General features: G+C 38.0%; 1 protein-coding gene across 2 annotated transcripts; it reads right to left on the bottom strand.

Annotated features, from left to right (window-relative positions):
* Nucleotides 1-204: 204 nt before the first annotated feature.
* vgll2a (vestigial-like family member 2a) lies at nucleotides 205-12,990 on the bottom strand. Of its 2 annotated transcripts, none has more exons than XM_040018278.1 (4): nucleotides 12,664-12,990; nucleotides 10,801-11,038; nucleotides 7,462-7,959; nucleotides 205-5,234 (listed from the first exon to the last, which is right to left on the bottom strand). In XM_040018278.1, exons 1-4 carry the CDS (start codon nucleotides 12,739-12,741, stop codon nucleotides 5,185-5,187), a joined length of 864 nt encoding a protein of 287 aa, XP_039874212.1. In that variant the 5' UTR covers nucleotides 12,742-12,990; the 3' UTR covers nucleotides 205-5,184. The 2 variants fall into 2 exon arrangements, with proteins under 2 accessions (XP_039874212.1, XP_039874213.1); XM_040018279.1 differs by having other exon boundaries at nucleotides 205-5,462; nucleotides 12,664-12,989.
* Between the last annotated feature and the right edge of the window lie 8,317 nt (nucleotides 12,991-21,307).

The following is a 21,307-nucleotide window of genomic DNA, read 5'->3' as shown; positions in this document are numbered from 1 at the left end:
CACACAGAAAAGGAAGAGAGCATAGAATATAGAATAATTCGTACATGGGTTATGGAGGAAACTGCTTATTTGAGATGCTTGATAGATAGATAGATAGATAGATAGATAGATAGATAGATAGATAGATAGATAGATAGATAGATAGATAGATAGATAGATAGATAGATAGTAGTCTCAGCAGCAAATAGATAATGTGAGTGGACAGCTAACCACAAGCAAGCTTTTTAATGTTGAACAGTGCTTTATTTATTCAGCAGTAAACTCTGTTCAAACCTTTTTGGCATTTCACTGCTTGAAGAAAATAAGAGAGCAGCAGTCACTGAGGAGAGAGCCAATACATCTTTGAACCTGACAGAGCTGTCACTTTATAGTTACAGGCAGAAAGCAAATACAAACAAAGACTTTACACTGGAGCAAGATTGACAGAAACAATACTTCAGGTCATATATCAATATATTCACAGAGAACACTGCTGCATGCTGTGGCTGTTGATTTACAGAATGTACCCGGAAAACGGTATTTTACAAAATGACAGAGTAGTATTTCACAGTTTCATATAAATGGCTGCAGAGGTGGTCACTTCAGACGTACACAGATACACACGATGCAAAATAACACATTGCTATTCTTGTAAGGACTTGTTTTAAATGCATTACTGGCCTGACAAATGCGTTTTTTGTTTTTAATAAAAACACAGCCAAAACAACATGTAAAACTGCAAGAAGTCTGAGACTTGCATTCTTCCTCCAGGAAGTATTACAGCCAAAAACAGCTGGTTAAAAAAAAGCGTGGCACATTCAAGAAAAGTTCTTTTGTGTTTATTAAAAAACGAAAATCCAAAACAATAAGTGAATTTAGACGGGACCTACAGTAGCAAATGTGGCTGGACAGATGGAAAACGGTGTGATCTAGCTCGATATCAGCAGGGACAAACTTTCTCCTGCCTTAATAAATATTTACTTTATGTTATTAGTATGTTGTCGGTCAAATTTAACATGATTTTTTTTTATTTGTTGTGCCCCTGTGGTTGTAGATTATCAATAAAATTTGCACAGCTGGAGAGAGAAGACGGGGAGTGTTTCTTAGCTTTTCAAGGAGGGCATCTCAGAAAAATTTGAGAACCATGCTAAGTCAACAATGCCAAGAGTACATAATGAGGAGGCCGGGGTGGTTTCAAATTGCATGGAGGAATCAGTGAATTCAAGGTGGCAAGTGTCCCGTGAAACTTTCCCCGCTGAACATCTATAATTGTGGAAGAAATTCAGCTGGAAGTCAAGAAGCTAATGAATGAGCCACTGACTGAGAAACATAAGCTTTGTAGTTCGAAACAATCCTCTCTCAGATGATCCTCTGTCTGAAACAAGCCAATTTATCTATTGTTTTCCTCTTTGCTGCTTCTTTTAAACATAAAGGTTTAACAGCAGATGGCCACATTAGCGATATCCAGTCTTTTTGATCTCATACCAGGAGAAGAAAAAAAACTGCCTGAAACTGAAGCCTGAGATTTTGGCTCACATGGATTACTTGTTCACATGCTGACCTCATTATTTGAACCACAGCCTTGGTGAATGTGAACATTCCCAATTTTAACTGTATGTATATATAACAGAAAATAAGGAAAAACATGTGAAATCTTTTTTAAACTTACTTTCAGCTTATTTTATTAGCTTATTTTCAGTGTAATCCATTTGATGGGGTTACACTGAAATGGTTTATGATTCTTTGGTCAGTTTTAATTTAACTTTACCTTTTCAGGAGACTGCCACCAAGTTTCTGTTAGCATTTGTTTAAGAGAAGGCTCAAAACAAGTTTTCTGATCCACTTTCCAGTGTAACCAGATACTTCCCGTGGACCATGCAGGACAGAAACAGACTTCACTACTAAGCCATGTTCATTACATTTAAGCAAATTGTCTTGTGTGTAATTTGGACAATGAAAATCAAAGACATAGGACACAGAAGCTATATCAGGCTGCAGCCTCACACACAGTATTTCTGTAAGCAAATTCACTTAAACCCAGATAAAATAATGCCATTTATCCTGAACCTTTAGTATAATCCTATGAATAATCCACATCTTACAATTAGCAGAGTGCAAACGACAAAATGATGCCTGAATTGTTGTCGGTTTTTAGGCTGGCTGGATATTGTGACCCTTGTAAGTATAGAAATAGACACACGCCTGTACATACATCCAAGCTCACAAATTACTTTTGACAGTTGTGTGTTCGTCCTCTGCTCCCTCCACTTACATCGCACCAGTTGTCCCAGTAGGGCGGGACTCTGCTCACACTAAATGCTCCCTTTATCGAGTCCGTGGGCCTGGCTCGGACACTGCACAGTAGGACAGTGTGCGTCCATGTGTGTGTTCGCTGAGTTGAAGAGCAGTTGTCGATGACAGCTGCATGAGAGGAGGGAGAGAAAGAGTCAAGTGGCCTCAAATAGCCGACGTTCTCCTCATTCATCTGAAAGACCTCGCCACTCTTTCTCTCTCACTCAGCAGCCATTCGTGTGAAGTTCACATTTCTTTTGCTGACACAGCCATACAGTTTCATAAAACGCTCATAACAAAGAGGTAAGCACAGTCCACTCTGCAGTGAAGTTTAGAGGTCAATCTGCTGCTGTCGTAGAAATGTCCCTCCTAGTCTATCAGCGGTAGGTAAAAGGCTCTGGTTATGCAGTTCGACCCATCAAGTAGTTTTACATTAAATATATACCATGGCAACATGCTTTAATCCACTTTAAGTGGTTTTTCAACCAACACCAAATGTCTCAGTTAACCTGTAAATGTATCGCCATGTCACAGTATATTTTCTGTGACATGAGTTATCGTTGTGTAAAGGGGACCTATCATGCTTATTATTTATGACTCTACCAGAGTAGCTTTGCATGAATCACTGTTTTCTTTGGCCATTTTCCTGCTTTTTCTTTCATTTTTAGTCCAGTCCTTGTACCTGACCATTTTCAGAGAACCCTTAAATCGTTCAAGTATAAAAAGGCACCTAACTCAAAGCATTAACCACTGTTGTGTCTACAGTAACAACCTAGCAAAGAACCAGTTTTAAATTGTATATCTACAGTAGGCACTTTGCTAGTAGCAAGCTGCTGCATAAGCACATTCCTATAGCTGAATCTATGAAAAACACCAAAGATAACAATTTAAAAGGAATAAAATCATATTTTTGCACCAACAAGGTGATTCCCAAAGACCTACTAGCTCAACAATTTAAATCTCCTGCCATGATGTGCACTGTCTTAAACAAAATTAAGGTGGTCATACCAAATATTGACTTTCAAGCTGTTTCATAATGGCCAAACTTTGCATTTGTGTTTGCACATGCTCCACTATACTGCTCCTATTTCCAATTTTCCATGCAAAACATAAAGAAAAAAATGTGTGAGTTATTGTGAATGACCAAAAATAGTAAAGAAAGCAATAACAGGTCCCCTTTAATAGTGTATTTTGGGTTATTTTTGTTTGGGTTATGACCAAGAAGAAGCAGTTGGCAGCGTTTTCAAGCAAGCACTGATTTGGTGATTTGGTGAAGTTTGAAAAGTGTGATATTTATCCTAAAGTGTGATTCAATTTGGACTACAAATAAAATGTTCAGAGACCTTTACATCACATGTTGGTGGAAGAGGTTTTCCTGTCAGGGCCAACAATGTGCTCAATATGCCAAGAAAACAGGAACTTGTGATTTTTAAAAATCACAAGTTCCTGAACCTTGAGATTTTCAGTATAAACACAAATAAAACAGAAAGGCAGCAAAACGGTGCAGTATAATTGGTGTAATAATTTCAGCACGTAATGCAACATGTAATGCTCCTGCAGTAACCTTGATGAAAACATTTTAAATTTTAAACCAAATGCACTTGAGATGTTTTGGAATCATCAAATCTATGCTTACTGAGCTAACAGCCTGTGTATCTGCTGCACTCAAAGGCAACAAAGTCTGCATTCCTATCCTGTTAATCATAGCCATCTGCAGTTATTAACCATAAAAAATGTAAAGAAAAACAAAACATTTTGTAAAGATATTAATTTGTTTTCCAACATCTTTGTTGTGGTATTGTCATATATATTAAATCCTCAGTGACACAGGCCTAGACGCCGAGCGGTGACATCGGGTTAGCTATGCTGAAGTGTGCATTTTGACTGAAAGCTGTTTTTTTGAGGTTGGTAATGTCAAAATGGTTACATGGAGATATACAGTGCAGCACTAAAAACTTCCTTGCGATTGCTTCAGTCAAAAGCAGAGTTCCTCAGTCTTTCTCTTGAATTCAGTGGAACTACACAGCATTCATCTTGTGGTGTTCAAAGCACCAATAATGTGGATATTTTTAAAAAACTGCAATTGTGTCTCCTTCAACAAATCATGACCCAGAAGCCTGTTTTGTTTTGCTTTTTTCGTGCCAAGCTACACCTGCTGAACATAGTTTCCATGTGGCACATTGAAAGACAGGGCCTGAATTTGGTAGAGAGGAAATAGTTCTAGATGGTGGATTTAAAAAAAAAATGATGTGCTCATTTTTTCTGGAATGACGTACTGCTGCTATGTCTGCCACTTTAAACACCACATTGTCACTTAGTGCAATTTTAGGAGAAGGCAGCTGATGTATAAAAAACTGGGCATCTCACATCAAAACAGTTAAGATGGATATTTAGCGCTACAAGCCAGGAAAAATATGCCTCTTTAAATTTCTACGTTTTGAAGCTGTAATCATGGCTTAAATATCTTTTGATATCAGTTGAAATTCATTCATTCAGGTTACATTTAATGTGTACTGTGCTGTGCATGGAGTAATGCAAACATTACTCCATGTATACCCAAAAAGTTTGTCCTTCTCCCTTCGCTCTCTGCCAAAATCTTGCTGTGCTGCCTCCTTGACACCAGCGTGGCCTTTCCTCCAGCCATAACACACTCCTAGTGTCTGAGCCCAGTTGCCCCAGTGAGGCAAGTCCTGCCAAGTCCTTTCAGGCGCTAGTCTTTGGAGTCCGACAGCACATGTGTCTCTGTCCGTCTGTCCAAAGACTTTTTCCACTTTAGGAATGTTGTCCCTGCCTGTTACAGAAGCACAAAGAGTCTTGTCTTTGTCCATTTCCATCAAGATCATATTTTCTCTCTCTCCCCTCTGCGAGTCCACTTTTGTTTCCATGTTCGCTGTGTATCCACACTGTTGCCGTTCAGCTCAGCAGGGCTGCACTGCTGCTGCACAGTCCGCCATAACACAGAGCTGCAAGTAAACCAGAAGCCGTTACAGCAGGAAAAAGAAACTGCTGCCTCACTGTTTTTGTCTATCTGTCAATTTATCTGTCAGTCATCCCACAACAGCAGTAGAGTAGAGCAGGAGTGCAGGAAAGCGGCTACAGCCGAAGTAGTAGACAAGAAGAGGGGGGAGGGGGGGGTCTCAGTGGTCTCTAAAACCAGTACAAATCCTTGCTCTTATCCTGTGCTGGCAGACCTGAGAGAAAAGGAGAGAAAAGCAGGAAAAGAAAAGACAGAGAAGGAAAAGAAGGTAGATTAGAAAACGAGGCGCAAATGCCCTGTTGATAAAAGCAGAAGGAACTGCCCGAGGCAGAGGGGGATGAAAGCGCGACAGCAACAGAAAAGAAAGTTGACAGCTGGTGTTAAGGTGCTGATTGACAGCCAGTTTGTTGGTTTAAACCACTTGTGTAAGTTGATCTCAGGCAGGGAAACAGATCGTTATTTCATTCTGCTTTTCACAGTATGTTACTAAAGCTGTTTCCCCCCAATTAGATATTGAGAGATACACAGAAAGAGAATGTTATAATGAATGCTAGAGCAGCCTCATTTATTAATTAGTTTTCTAAATGAGTGCGCTTTTTGACAAACCAAGTTCAACATCTGCACAAACAAGCAGCAAAGGTTTAGCATGTCAATATAGACAGCAGAAAATCCATTTAAAAGACTGATATCAGTGTCAATATGAATGTCACTTACTGGTTTTCATCGACTCGAAGTCAAAGTGTAAGCTCACATCTTAAGCTCAATTGATTGATTTTGTTTCAGTTACTTCAGTCCCATAACAAGTTAACCTTGCATCTCATTACACAGTTTTCCCGAGCCTTTCATTCTTCTCAAACAGTATTTAAAAGAAAAAAATCCAGTAGCCGACACTTCACAGATACGTCTGTTCTCGGTGTCTTTCACCAATACTAATTACCAATGAGAACGAATCCAATGAGAAGAATGCGACGCAGCATTTAAATCAATCCAGTCTGCAATTTGTATTAAAACTGTTCTGTTCTAACCTCACAACAACAAATCAATATAAAACAATTATTCTTTTGTGTTTGCTTTGAATCTCTTAGTGTGGGAAAACATTTTTATCTCAATTTCCAATTAAAGGTCGTGCTCTTTCTGAGATCTTTGATATCCGAGGAGTTCTCAGTCCTATTATTACTCAGTACTAGAGTAGTTTTGGATGATTTACGCAAGCAGTTTTAGCCAACTTTCTTTTAGGATTTCTTTTGGATATCCACACTCATTCCTAAAACTAGGAAGAACTTTCAAAAATCAAGTGTTTAGCAGTATTAAACCTGAGCTTTTGGCTCATATACTGACAAAAATATGTATGACAGTAAATAAAGGAAAACATAACAGGTCTCTCTTTATTTAAGCTAACATTTTAAGTAAACAATGACCAGCCGACATGCAATTTGAGGGCCTCATCACAACTCACCAAAATACTGGCCATCGACCCCTGAGGCAAAGCAAGCAGACTAAACCTTATCCACTGCAGGATTCTGCCATTTATTTGTTTTTCTTCTCTAACCATTCATGAAGTTCGCATTGTTTCATAACAAAAGCTTAGAGAGCATTAATAGAGAAAGCATAATACATCTTAATCTGAAAGCTGGGGCCTTAAATAGGATTCAAATAACTTTAGATATCTAAAAATGTTAAATTTAGCATGTTAAAGGATTATTTTTAACTTATGCAATGACAAGAAGAGATCCAAAAATTAAATTGAGGGGTTTTTTTATTGCAAAATTTACCTTCCAGTGCTTGGTTCGGAACTATTTTACAAAGAAAGCGGTTCTACTCAAACAAAAATATTTTAGATTTTTGATTAAACTTGGTTGTTGAATTGCTGGGCCTCTCTTCCCCAAGCACAAAGCTCATCATTGTTTTATCACTGTCTTACTAAAAATAGGCTGCTGACTAAAAAGCTGGTGTAAAAGTCATTTTGTCATAACTGTGCAGAATGTGTGTGCTGCAGTTCAGCCTATTGTTAGTTCTATTTGTTTAGTGCATATGACAGTTGTTGCAATTCTGATGAGGAGAGATCCTCCTGTTCATCATCCAGCTGTTTCTTCTTTTTTCTGTCTATTTTAGCTCAAGTGCCCACTTGAGTTGAATTTTCTGTTACCTGAAGGACAGAAGATGCAGTTTTCTATGCAGATCCTAAAATAAATCAACTTCAAAATTGGCAGTACCTGTGTCCATGTTCAGTCCAATCTCTGTTCCTGCCCCCGTGAAGGCACCGTTCCAGGTCGACCCCGTCCCCGATTCCCCTTTACCCCCGAGGTCACAGGGAGAGCCACTGGGCCCCGGTACCGAGCTGCCGGACGTCAGGCGGTGGTGCGACCTCACTGACGGCACCAGCAGCGAGCCGTAGCGTGGGTCGAACGCTGTGCCGTACATCTCGTGAACACCTGGACGTGGGTAAGCTGAGCTCTGGGTGCTTATAGCACCTCCTAGCGAGTAAGGGTGATGGTGGTGATGGTGGTGGTGGTGGGATGGGTGCCAGGCATCGGGGCTGGGCTGGTGGAGGTGGCTGTGCAGGGAGGCAGAGGAGTAAGGGTCACCTGGAAAGGAGAGCTCTGTGTGGGGAGCCGACAGAGCGCTGCCCAGTGTGGAGGAGACTGACGGCTGGTAGGAACTGTTCCAGAAAGACGGAGGGAAACTTCTCTGGCTCATAGGAAAGGATCCATCTGTGAAGATAGAAATGCACATTAATGAAGGAAACTCATTTCAGAAGTATGTCACACCTACTTATTTAGACTTTTAAAAAGTATGTAGCTTGAATAATGTTAACACATTGTGGTTGAAGGTTCATTCTTGACTGTTGTTTTGAAACAAGGATCATTTTTTAGCGTCATAATTTATGGTATGCGTATTGAATTTATCGCAACTTATTGATCATCTTTTTAAGGCAAAAAAGCATAAAATACAGTCTTTTCAGCTCCTTTAATGTGAATTTTGCTGCTTTTCTTCCTTTAATATCACTGCAAGTGGAATCAGTTTGTTTTTTTAGACAGTTTAAAAATGTAATTTGAAGCTGTGTCCTTGGCAATGTGGTATTTGTGATGGTCATTTCTCACATTTTTCTGATATTTTATGTACAAGATAATCAATGACTGCAAAATAGTCGATGCAATTTTAAAGCAAGCGCTGCTGAGCTATAATAATAATAATAATTGTGACGCTTGAGGATAGTAAGTTTTGTTACAAAATGGTACGACAATTTAAATTCCTTCTTCACTCACAATCGGTCATTTTTTTGCTAATAAAACTTACATAAAGGTGCTGGATTTAAAAAATGTTTGCTAAACGGGAAGAAAGGAAAAGCAACTCAATTCAGCATAGATTTCAAAAATAATAAAGGAATGAATCCTTTTATGTCGGCTTTTATCATCCCTTTATGTTTACACAGCTAAAACTGAATATTAATGGGGATACCAATTCAATTTCTTTTAATTCTTTAGCTGATGGAAAGAATCACCGGTTAACGTGACCCTAAAAAGGATTTCACTTCAGCGAAACCTGTGATAGATGTAATGTCATTAAAAGCGATATACAAAAAAATAAATGAGAAAATTCCTGGCAAATACTTTTAATTGTGCACTGAATTTATATCTTTGGATAAATATGTAGCTCTCACCATCTTTAATCTGACCCTGTAAAGGTATTCCTGTTGTTGCATAAATTTAAATCACTCTAAATCAGATAACTGGCAGCAACACAATGTGGATTTCTTAACATATTGTCATATGTTTTTGTTATCATCTCTTTTTCGTTGCCATAGTTTACACAATAAAAAATACAAATTCAGACATGAGTGCTCAGGTGTAGTTGAGTTGTTTCATTCTCATATTTCCTTTGGGGCTCGTAAAATTCACTGAATTCTTTTAGTATTTTTATCTGCATCGTCTTCTTTCTCTTATTTTGTTGGGGACGTTGCACTTGGGCACCAATTATGGCAAACCCCCCCCCGCCTTGGATTTATTACTTCCTGAGAATTCTAGCCTAAACCAATTAGATCAGGCGTGGGTTGATCATCAGTTTGCTTTGTGTTTTTGTGCTCTCTGGTCCAATTCCAATCCGGCCCCTTCACACTCCCGCTCCGTCACAAGTGTAACTCCACGAAGAGTCACACTTGTGGCTGCTGAAGGATCGCTTAATTAATGGTTATGGTAGAATCGTAGCGGCAACCTCTGGGATGTTCTCGCCTTTCTCAGCTCAAAACAGGAACTTGCAATCAGCATCTGGAGTGTCTGGATGTATTAAGATCGGGTCCATTACTTATTGGAAAATACAACTGCTCCGTTTCAATTTCATTTCCTTCACAGAGTGTGGTTAGTAAGCCTGCACTGGTGCAGCTTTGGCTTTGGTGGGTTTATAACCCACTTCCACTCAAGGCTAATTGGTTTGGAATAGCACTTAATGTAGGGGACCGTCCACGCAAAGGCGCAAAGGGACTGAAAGCATGCAGGGAGGGGGATGTAGCTGCCAGATTGTAATTGGGCCTCTGACTCTGATGAAGTCACGGTAGTGTTGAAGCAGGATTATTCCACCGAATTTTCCTCGGAAAATGCAAAGTCAAGGCTCAATTAAAAACTTTTCCCCCCCTTAGAAGGACACAACATATAATTATGTTGAGCATGATGTTTTTTTTAATAAAAAATGATTCTATTTATGTGATTTTACTGTAATAGTCAGTAAAACTTCTGTTTTCATTTTAAGATATTTGCACAATGGACCATTATCACACTTGTGGTGTATATGAAACACGTCTCTCCCTCTAAATAATCTGAAAGCTGTTTCAGAGGCGTTTCTTTATAGACTAAATTCTTCTTTTTATTCACAAGAACAGGCTGAATTACACCTACTTATTGAATACCTACTTATCGTACTATTTGTATTTATCATATGTATAATGTTTCCTATATTTAATAGATACAATCAGTTATTTCACTTGTAATTTTCTACCACTAAAGTTAAATAGCAGCTTTCATCATTGTTAGTGATGGTTCACATCAAAAGGTGGCATTAAAATCAATCCTACAATTTTAAAGACATACACACGTTTTGGGGACATACGTGACACACAACTTTCCATTATCCTTTCTATACACATGGACAATTCCTAAAAAAAAACACTATAAAAAGTTGGCATTACACATTTAAAAATATCACACCAGTGCATGTAAATAGATGCCTGGGGCATAATTGATTCTACTCAATCACTTTAATATTTAAAGACAATGAAAAGCAGCATAAAACTCCACTAAAAGAAATAAGTGGCAAATATGCAGGAATATTTAAGTATCACCAGCGGAAAAGGGCCACAACGCTGAGTCCGCCAATGTCAACATCAGAAAAAAGAACACACACCACACAACCTGCGAATATTAAGGGATTTCATGAGTAGAAATGTGAAATGTTGAGAAATGTTGCCTACAATTCTCAAAATACTGACAAAATAATCCACTAATACACACATATGTGTGTGTATGTATACATACATATATACAAAAAGAAACACTACACACCTCTTACGGCCTTGTGGCTGCTCGACGCGGGGTATGCACTCGTCTGGCTGAGAGCTCGGCTGAAGTGTTCATCCACCACCGCGCTGATATCGCCCTGGAAGTAAGTGAAGAGGACACAGCGGGAACTCAGGTACTCGGCACCGGGCGGAAGCTCCTTGTCCTCCTCTTTGATCGCCGGGGGGCCAAGCCGGCTGCCGCTGTCCTGGTGGTCTTGCATTTTGGAATACAAAGCCAACTTCTAAAAAGGACACAGATATATTTATATTATCGTAATAAAACAATATATTCATGCTTCTGATGCATATATAATTTTTTGTATTGACATGACATTTGACATCAAAAATATATTTCTATAAGGACACAGCAGGTTTTAGAGGAAGATAAAGGAACCCAGTTAACATCTGCTTGTCTGAGACTGCATTGTCTTAAACTTTATAATAACTTACAAATTTGGCATTAATTTTGAAATTTAAAAAATAACGTTTTTTGCAGTGTTTGGTCATTTTTTTAAAAAAACCCACCTAATACTTCCAGGTATGAATGAATAAACTGGAACATGCTGATATTGTCAACATGTGAAGTGAAGTGGTCGTTTTAAAATATAATAATGTATTAAATGTGTGCATAGTAACTGATAATTACAAATAAATAAATAAAAATATATAAATAATAGTGTTAAAACAATATGTAAATGACTTAAGTAACATCAGGGCATCATATGATTGTTGGGTTTTTCTCTGTATCTATGAAGCGCCTTGAGGCGACTTTTGTTGTGATTTGGTGCTATATAAATAAAATTGAATTGAATTGAATATATAATTACTGTGTTATATGATAAATTCAGTTTAAATGACTAAACAAAATAAAGGATTAGAATTTGCTGTCTAGCAAGCACTGAAAATCTAGACTATAATCATGTGGTGTAGCTGGAACAGGCTCATCCCCAGGCTGTTTAGACCAGACAAAGTGAGTTGTGGCACTATGTGAAATATGTGTGGATGTTGACTGAGAGTAAAAAAAGAAGCTCTTTAACAGGTCTAGAAAAGCCTGTTTAAAACTAGTCACTCTCTAACTTATGACCCTTGCAGGCTTCAGAGGTCCCACTGACAGAAGCAAATATAATATGAAAAGTTTTGTTAGTAGATGAAGGACATTTAAGCTGAAAACAATCTGAGATATACTTTCAAAAAGTGACACTATTACTTTAAACTTACTGATGTTACTTTAACAACTGCACTTAAAGATAAAACCCGAGTAGCAAATAATGTCTGTTGCAGTCTGAATAGCACACATAAAAATATTTTAAAGCAAGAAAATAAATACATAAATAAATACATTTTAAAACAAGTAAAGAGATAAAAGATTGTAAAGCAAATAAGTCTTCATTAAATCTTTTTTATTATTATTTTATTTTAGTTGTACTTTTGACCACGTTAAATTAGAATGTTTATCTAATACTGCAATTGACTCTATACCACATATATAACCTATGAGGTAACTTAACAGTGACATAAATGCAAACAACATAAACTGTTGACGCAAAATTGAGTTTGAAACTTCTCTACACTTTACGTTTTGTGTAGCGAGTTTGAGCCTTGCAGCAGGTAGCGCAGTGATACAGTCATTTTTATAAGATCCTAAGCGGTGATTAACTGTCTGTTTAACACGTTTTTAAATGCGCGCTGTTTTTAAAGAGTGCTTTTAAGGGCTGTAAGTTTAGGTTGTGCGCTTTAATGGCCTTTATCTTTTGGATTTATGCGTAATAAAGTTTTATTGACTTTAAATAAAGTTTCTGCATGTGGCTTGCAGCCTAAAGTGAAGACATACGTCTTATAAAACACTTTATGTCTGTGTGTTCCGTACCTGGTGGTGATAGGGGCTGTAGGAGCTGAAATAAGGCTGAGGACCAAACACTTGGTACATCACATCCAGGCAGCTCATGGCGAAGAAATCACGGATAAGAACCAAGCTTCATTGATAGAGCGTGTATGGTCGGACGGAGCTGAAACAGTAATCCAGGAAGTGGTGGAAAGCGGCACACTCTCAGACTCTCTCCGCTGAGCCGCTCTGCGCTCTTTACGCACTGGACTCACACTGAAGGGAACCCCTACAGCTTCCAACCCTCCTCCTCCTCCTCCCGCCACACACCCATTCTGACACCTCCTTCCTACCAATCCGAGCACAGAGCTCCGCCTCCGCCTTAATGGGCTTCTAATTACCGAAAACCAAAGGACACCGCTGAAGCGTGGAGCTCAGGCGTCTGCTGGAAAAAATGAAAAAATCTTCACTTATACTTTTGATAATTATACTATTATACTGTGCTCTATGAAAACTCTGTAATCATAGTCGTGGAAATTTTTTACAAAACTCTTTCCTTCATTATTTCCAATTAAGTGACTTTATTTAAGGATTGCTGCAGTGATTCACATGAACATTAATACAAAACATATAAAAGTTCATTGTTAACCTTGAAAATGATGCTGCGACAAAATACTGTCAAATGTCTATTTAGTTACTTTATTTAAAATTATTATGAAATTAATTTTGTAAATATTTCACTTGTTATGACAAACTCATGTCTGTAAGGAACTTTTTACATGGTAGTTAAAAAAATGATGACTTTATTCTAAAATTTCTGGATTTGTCTGCATTGTTGGGAGTGTTGGGTGTAAATGCCTTCAAATAATTTAAAATAGAGTCAAGTATTAGCATATTGGTCCAAATTAATTACACTGGCAGCCACATCATTAAAGAAAGGTGACATGAACATCCTGAACCTAGATCGGTCAGAGGTCACTTCCTGTTAATAGGTCATTCTTCCTCCCTACCATCATCAAGTGGTGCTCAAGTCTAATCTAAGTCTTAAGGGAACTCTCATTAATATTTTACCATACAAAACCGCCTTGAGACAACTGATGTTTCAACATAGTGCCATATAAATGCCATTTATTTGAATTGATCTGTCTCATTTTACAGTGCCGCATGCCTTTTGCTGAAAACCTTGGGACATGCCATTCTTTTGTTTACATATAGATATGCTGAAGTGAGACTTTAAAACACAGGATCCAAAGGACCTGCTGTAACTCTGCCATACACCACAGGATGACCTCAGAGGTCCCGTGTCCCGATGGGCTGACACTTTATGGAGACATGTGGCTTTTAATGTTGTGTTTGAGCGGTGTATTTTTACCCAGACACTGGGGGTGGGTCTGTGGGGAACCTATGTGGCACCAGGTTACCTGGTAACTTGTCTTTATTCTTATTTTCATTATAACAATAATAATATGCTAATCAATAATCAACACCATATCAACTTGTAAGTTGTTGTTTGATTTAGTTTTTTCTCTTAAACGTGGGAAATTAGGTTTCTGCTTTTGTACGTTGGATAATAAGTACCATGATTTTTGAAAATGATATTTCCCAAAATTAAAAATTAGTGTAATACCCAATGATACTGGGTTAAACAAAGACTATGCTGACAAGTCGGTTATGTTAACTTCCATCAGTAAGACTTTATGGTGAGTATGATGGTGCAGAGCTGCTGTCATTGCTCCCAGCTGAAGTTTTCCTCGTGGTTGAAGTCACGGTTGAGAATGTAACAACTGCTGCTTCCTGCTAATTGAATGAGTAAACAAATGAAACCAACCAATGAGTGGAATGTAAAGCTATGAACTTCCCCAATCCCTCAACGGCTGCCCAAATTCTGGAGGTCAAAGGTCAGATAGTTTGTTCCCGGTATGGTGGTATGTCAGTGTGAGTGTGTATAAACATGTAGACTTGTGTGTGATCTACATGAAAGAAAATAGAAAAAGTCATAATTCATAGACTTACTGTAACACGCAGCTTCACCAGGTTTTAATTTAATCTGGTGTATTTAACATCTACAAAGCCAATGTCAGGACAAAATTAGTAATATAATTACACTGCAAGAGTCTTTTTTTAAAGCTACAATATAACACAATAATATACAGCAGTTATATTTGTTTCAGGCCCTGCTAACAATATTACTGACAATTATAAAACAACAGCACAAGAATAAACTTATTACAGTGTAATAAAAACAATGTATTATGCTAATAGACATCAGCTCACTTTTAGCTTTTCTTTTGTTTTTTCTCATTTTTATTTCTATCAGGTGATTCACGTGATTATATTCTTTAATATACTATATGGTATGTTGTGCTTTAAATTTTTTATTTTTCTTATTGTGTTCTACAGAATTTCAAAGGACGCTTGCAAAAGGTTTTAAGCTGAATCATACTAAAATAATTTAAGATCATTTTAAGAGACCTGGAGGATAATACTTCATATTACATATTATACTTCAGATAATATTTCAGTAAGCAGATGTTATCTCTGAACATTACTGCATCTGCTTCCTTGTGTTTGTGATGATTACATTTCTGACGTTTTGATTTAATTTAGTCTGGATGCTTTCGTATCGCACTCTTACGTATATGTGTGAACTTCCTTGGTGAATTTTGCAGTGTGTATTTGTGTGTGTTGGTGTTATTGTTATGTAACCACATCTTTCTGAACTGCTGCCAATGATATTTTTAATCTCAATAGTATTATTGTCCTAAAAAACTCTAAAAAAAAAAAAGAAAAAAAAGAATCAGTTTTGCTTCAGGCTATATTAAATTAGATATGTTTACCTCGCACCAGAGTTATTAAAACTTTGTTGTTTGTTTATTTGTTTGTCTTTTCATCAGCATTTATTTATATTTCTTTCTTTTCTTTTTTTTTCTTTCTTTCTTTTTTTTTTTTTTTTTTTTTTGCCAAACCGGTCTTCTTGGTTCACTTATGTTATAATTTAAAAATTGTTATTTTGAATCTGCAAGGTCTAATATGGTCAGAATAGATATTGCATTACACATGCGAATCCCACTGACTCACAGTCAGGAGATCCAAGGCTCAACAAAGCATGTGATCCAAAAGTTTCCTCACACTGTAAAATCTAATATTGTGTTTAATTAAAAATATTAAATAGGCTGAACTCAGTTTTTATCAATTTGTTATTAGAACTCGATTTAAATAAGTTACCAGTACTTTTTATGCAAAAACGCTGATAAACTCAATTTATTTGAGTTTTCTTAACTTCATGGTGCATTTTTTCTGGAATATGTTGAGCAAACCTGGAGAAGCGTCAGCTCAAGATATTATTGTTTTCATTGCTGTGGATCTTTACCTGATACACTGACTTGGTGAGTAAATGTTTACTCTTATTCAAACTGATTTTGTGGCTTCTCTTAGTTTAGCATCAGGTTTATAATCTTGCTAGCTAGTTAGTGTTAGCCTAGCGTTGCTGCTGCCGCTGGGCTCATGTTACTTAAAAATTAACACCACAGCCTTAAAAACCTTATATAAAAATATGTCTGTGAAATTTTCTGTTGATTGTTTGAAATAAAAAAGTGAGATAAGGGCCCAGACAAAATTCTTCGGGAGGTGCAGCCGTTAAGGGTGGGGTGTGGTGTGGGGGGTATTTTCAATCCATAGCCATAACTAACTAACTATATATATCATGTTTAACCTGAGTAGCAAAAGACAACAGGGGGGTTGAAAACCACATGCCCGGAGTTAGCTGTGCTCGCGGACTCTATCAAGCCTTGACCTCCCAGTCAGCTATCGCGCTGGTAGATAATGGAGCTCTCTGAAAACGTGGAAGCACTTTTGCAAATATGTGATATTTTGAAAAATTAAGTAGATATTTGAGCTAGGGCTGGGCTATATCATACCGTTCGCGGTAATACCGGTGTAATTTTGGGCAACGATAGGAAAATGAAATATCGCGATAGAATATGGGTAAAACGCGTATGCACAGTGCCTTTGTTTTCATACGCACATGGCGGCAACGCAGAATGAGAAGGGCGAAAGTGGATCGTTAAATGAAATGGATGAACCACAATTGGTTTGTAAAAATGCTGCAACTTCAGTGGTGTGGAACTGGTTTAGCTTTCGTCGAAAGCACTATTTTTGGTAGCGCATGCTAGCGGACCGTCGTTATTACCGTGTTGTTTGGAAAATATGGCACACTTAAAATCAGTCCTTTGATTTTTCTGAAAATCGACAGTGCCCCTTATAATCACGTGTGCCTTATGTATGAATTCTGGTTGTGTTTACTGACCTCGAAACGATTTTATGTCGTATGCGGCGCTCGAAGATCTGTCAAATATTTTAGTACGACTTTGCTAAGCTACGAAGCCGCACCGCTTGATGGATTGTCGGAGCATTACGGCATCGTAGTCAGGAACCTCGCGGAGTGATACCTACTGTGCTTTAACATAATATTACCATATTGTGTGTGTATAACCTCTTTTTAAGTTTTGTGGATACTATACATGGTTATGCTGAGGATATGTCGGCCAATTTCCACTGGAAATGCCTTTTGGTTAAACTGTCAGCAAGGAGTTTGCACGGTTACATTTTTATATAACTTTAATGCACATAAAAAACAGCTGCTTGTTTAAGTGAAAATACATTGATGGGGTTTTTGCACTAATAAAGTTGTGGAGTTGTAAAGTATTTTGTCTAGTGTCAATTATATCGTCAGTTATGTCGTTATCACAAATTTTCAAATGTATATCGTGATAAATATTTTTGGTCATATCGCCCTGCTCTAATTTGAGCATTACACAGCTACATTCTCGCCTGAAAATATCTTAAAAGGTTATTTTGTGAACCAGAAAGGGTAATCTGGGGAAAAGGAGGATCGCATTTGTCAGCCGCAGTTGTCGGAGCCTGTGCATACTTGTAAGCGCGGCAATGGCGGAGGAGCGCGGCTAAAAAACATAACTTTTTCTTTCTTCAACTTGAAATGTTTGTCAGTAGGTAAACAATTAGTATTGTACAGTCAGAAATATCAAGTTATTTTTAATACTGCAGACTTGCAATGAATAAGTTGTCCTAACAGTCATCTTAAGTAAGCTTTACTCAGCAACGAGTTTGCATATTTTTTTTGAGTTCTGGAAACTACATAGGTTTTTACTCTGTACTTTAAGTGAATAAGTTGCCTTAACTTAGTCATCTTAAGTAAAAATTACTCAATTTTTTTGAGGCAACGAGTTTACATAGTTTTTTGAGTTCTGGGAACTAACGAGGCTGTACAGTGTACTCAAAATGAGTAAGTTGCCCTAACTTAATCATCTTAAGAAAAACTTTATTCAATTTTTTGAGGCAACGAGTTTACATGGTTTTTTTGAGTTCTGTGAACTAATTAGATTTTACAGTGCAGGCTTGTTGTGTTGACCGATTTGTCCAAAGGAAAAAAGCATTTCCTATCATTTTGCATTTAGCTTAAAGATTATTATTTCAACATTACCATAATAACTGACTCACAAGTCATACTGCATGCTAATTAAATGTTAGAAAAGTTTTAAAAACCTGTGTAAAGAGCAACCCTGGGCTATAAATAAACATTACAGATAAAAATGGGAGTGCACACTAATGTAACCATTATGTTGAATTTTCCCCCTGTGCAGTAATAATCCTTTGTACTGATTTTGTCATTCTGGCACTCGACTGTCCTTTTAGCTGACCCCCTCCAACAACCAGCACACCTGTTCCCCACCACAAGTGCCCCAGAGAAGCTATTAAAACCCAAAATATCTTCCATTGAAGTGCAGCTCAGCTCATCTCACAGGCACCATTCAATGATCGGCCTGTGTGTGTGTATTATGGAACTGGGACCGCCAAGGTTCAATGAGGAATTTTCAATCAGGAGTGTTATCTGCTGTCACTCACAGGTTTGATAGATTTGAGGAAGGTTTTTGGAAGAATCTGGAGGTGTTCTTTGTATGAAATTATTTCACCACAGATAAACATTGAAGGAGAAAGAAAGCTTTTTAAAGCTATTTCGGGGCAGTCCAAGTCAAGGCAGAAGTTGAGCATCAGATTAACAGATGCTCGAAAACTTTTCTTGTGTCTTTTCTACAGTGACATAATTTTATATGGTCACAACTTGAGATATGAACATGTGCTCTCAAAAACAACAGCAGCAAAGCAGGAAGTCAGCTGCTGATGTTACTGGAGTGGGTCTCTTCCTCTTTATTTTTTAACTTGCCGTATGAACTTTTGTGCTGGTTAACCCTACATGTGAACCATGAATATTATGCTGCTTTGTTAAAATCTTTCCTTGTGGGAAGCATTTTGTAACATGGATTTAGATAAGTGCTCCATGACCAAAGATAATGAGATGTTGTGAAGTAACTCAGTTTGCATCGGCGCAAAAGCCTCAATAAACACAAAGTAAAAGCAGATGATCTCTTTAACAGGAAGGGAAAACAGTAGATTGAGCCACACTTCATTTCACTTGACTGGTAAGCTTTATTTTAAATCCCAACTTTGGAAATTAAGCATTTTTCACCATCTTGTCTACATTAGTATTACTTGTATGAAAGAACTTAGTAAACCATTGTCTTCAATCATAAAGTGGTTGCCATGTTTGCTTGATAAGTGAAAGGTTCGCCTTCTGCAGGTGGTCGGGCATCTGTGGTCAAACTCTGATAACACCTGCTATAGCAATCCCTTGTGGAAGGAAATAGCCAAAATCCACTTTAGCTTCAGGTCATTGCAGTTTCAATCTGACTAACAAAAAAAGCTCCATGGCTGTTTTTTCCTTTTCAGAATTCTTCACAAGTTTCCACCAAGATGAGGCAAAAAATCAGTAATCAGAAAAAGACACGGGACATCTTCATTTTTTCTTGACTTTAAATTTTAACACACATTTCTGAACCTGCAGGGTTAGCATTATGAAGGGACCGTTAATTCCATAAATAATGATCTTTTCCCAAATCTAACAGGTGATTGGAACATTTGACAATAATTCAACTGTAATAATATTGTATATATGCTAGGTTTTCAAAGCTTAAATCATTTCGATTCTTTTGTGGATCAAATGAGAAATGCATTTTGAACCCAAATTAACCTTTCATGCCTGTGGACTTACAGTACGTGATCCTAAGCACGCTCTGTCTTTCCCGGACATGTTTTAGCATTAAAACGCACACACGCACAAAAACATCAGTGCTCTTTAGCACACAATAAACAGCTCTGGAGTTTGAGCTGAAAACTGACTCCGGTGTGCCCGCCTGGGATTGGAAGCTGTGACAAATGTGCAAACACACACACACAAACCTGCACACACACTCCTGGCACTGGCAACTGTGTAGCTGGTCCTCATGTTATGTCTACCAAAGATAGAGTACTGTTTCATTTTCCTCTAGAGAGGTGAACACTTCAGTGAATCAATTTTTTTTGTTTTCATTTGTTCCTTGAGTGTGACGACGTCTCTTCCCTCTGTACAACTTTAAAGCAGATGTCAAACCTTCGATTAGAAAGAGCTTAGATAGGCTGTCAGGGTCCTGGGTCGCTCAGACCATGGGCAGTCATGGACTTTTTATATTATATGTATTTTTGGTGTTGCTGCCCCTCTTCTCCATGCTTGTAGATATGAGTGTGTGTGTGTGTGTGTGTGTATGGGTGCAGGTGTGTCTGAACACTTGTTTACAGGCGCCTTCAGGCCTGGTGGGTGTGGCCCTGCTAGGGGACTGGCCACACCCGAAGCTACACACCTGCTGCTGATCAGGGCTCGTCGGGGGAGCTACTTAGGAGAGTCTTGGAGCTCCCACCGACGCTGGATCATTGTGTGGCTTCACGTTAGTCTCTCGACCAGTTCCTAGTTTAAGTCTGCTGCATTATTGTGTGTCTGACGGCTGCCTCTCTCTTATGTCCCCAGGAGTAGCGGGGAGACGAGAGGACAGCGAGCACGGGGTGCTCATCACGGAGAAGCGGAGACAGGAGTACTAGCACTGGGAAGAGGACACGTCACAGGAGTCGGGAGAGCACGGGGATTTATTGTCATGTTTTTCCATCACTGTAAATAAACACACTGCTAAGCACACAGAGCTCCGCGCCTGGGTCCTCCTTCCCTACACCCCCACGGTTTGCCCTGCCAAACCGTGACATACGCAGGCAGATCAAAATAGTTAGTTGTCATGATCAGTTTTGTACATTTTGGAAAACTATATTTTATTTGGGCTTAATGCACCATTAGCTGTATTAGTTGGTTACAGCACAGCAGCAAAGCTGCAGACACATAAACATAAACAGGGGAACAACTTGTAATGAGGTATTAATATAGTGAACTGATGATAGAGTTTAAACTGCAGTGAAAGAAATTACATTTAATAACACACAACAGAAGAGAAGAGAATAACACTTCCTTTGCACCTATAGTATTCAATAGTATTCAAGGTTGTGTCTCACTTTATTGTGTTTATTGCAAGACAATCCTTTGCCATAGCTTCTGATCAGCAGGAGCCATTTTCATTTGTCCCTATTTCGGTTTGTAGGTAATTACCTTCTTTTTCATACACTCCATTTAATCAGTTTATCCATTTTTTTTTATCACTAAGACGATATTTCCAAATTAAAGAATGTGTTTTGACATTATTGGGGTTCTTTTTAAGATATATTAGCAAAACATTATTTACAGGAGAATGTTTTCTAC

The sequence above is a fragment of the Simochromis diagramma genome, unplaced genomic scaffold (genome assembly GCF_900408965.1).
Source record: "Simochromis diagramma unplaced genomic scaffold, fSimDia1.1 OVJJ01000802.1, whole genome shotgun sequence".
Classification (NCBI taxonomy): domain Eukaryota; kingdom Metazoa; phylum Chordata; class Actinopteri; order Cichliformes; family Cichlidae; genus Simochromis; species Simochromis diagramma.
Note: the sequence above shows the minus strand (reverse complement) of the source record. Positions and strands in the feature narration are given on the sequence as shown.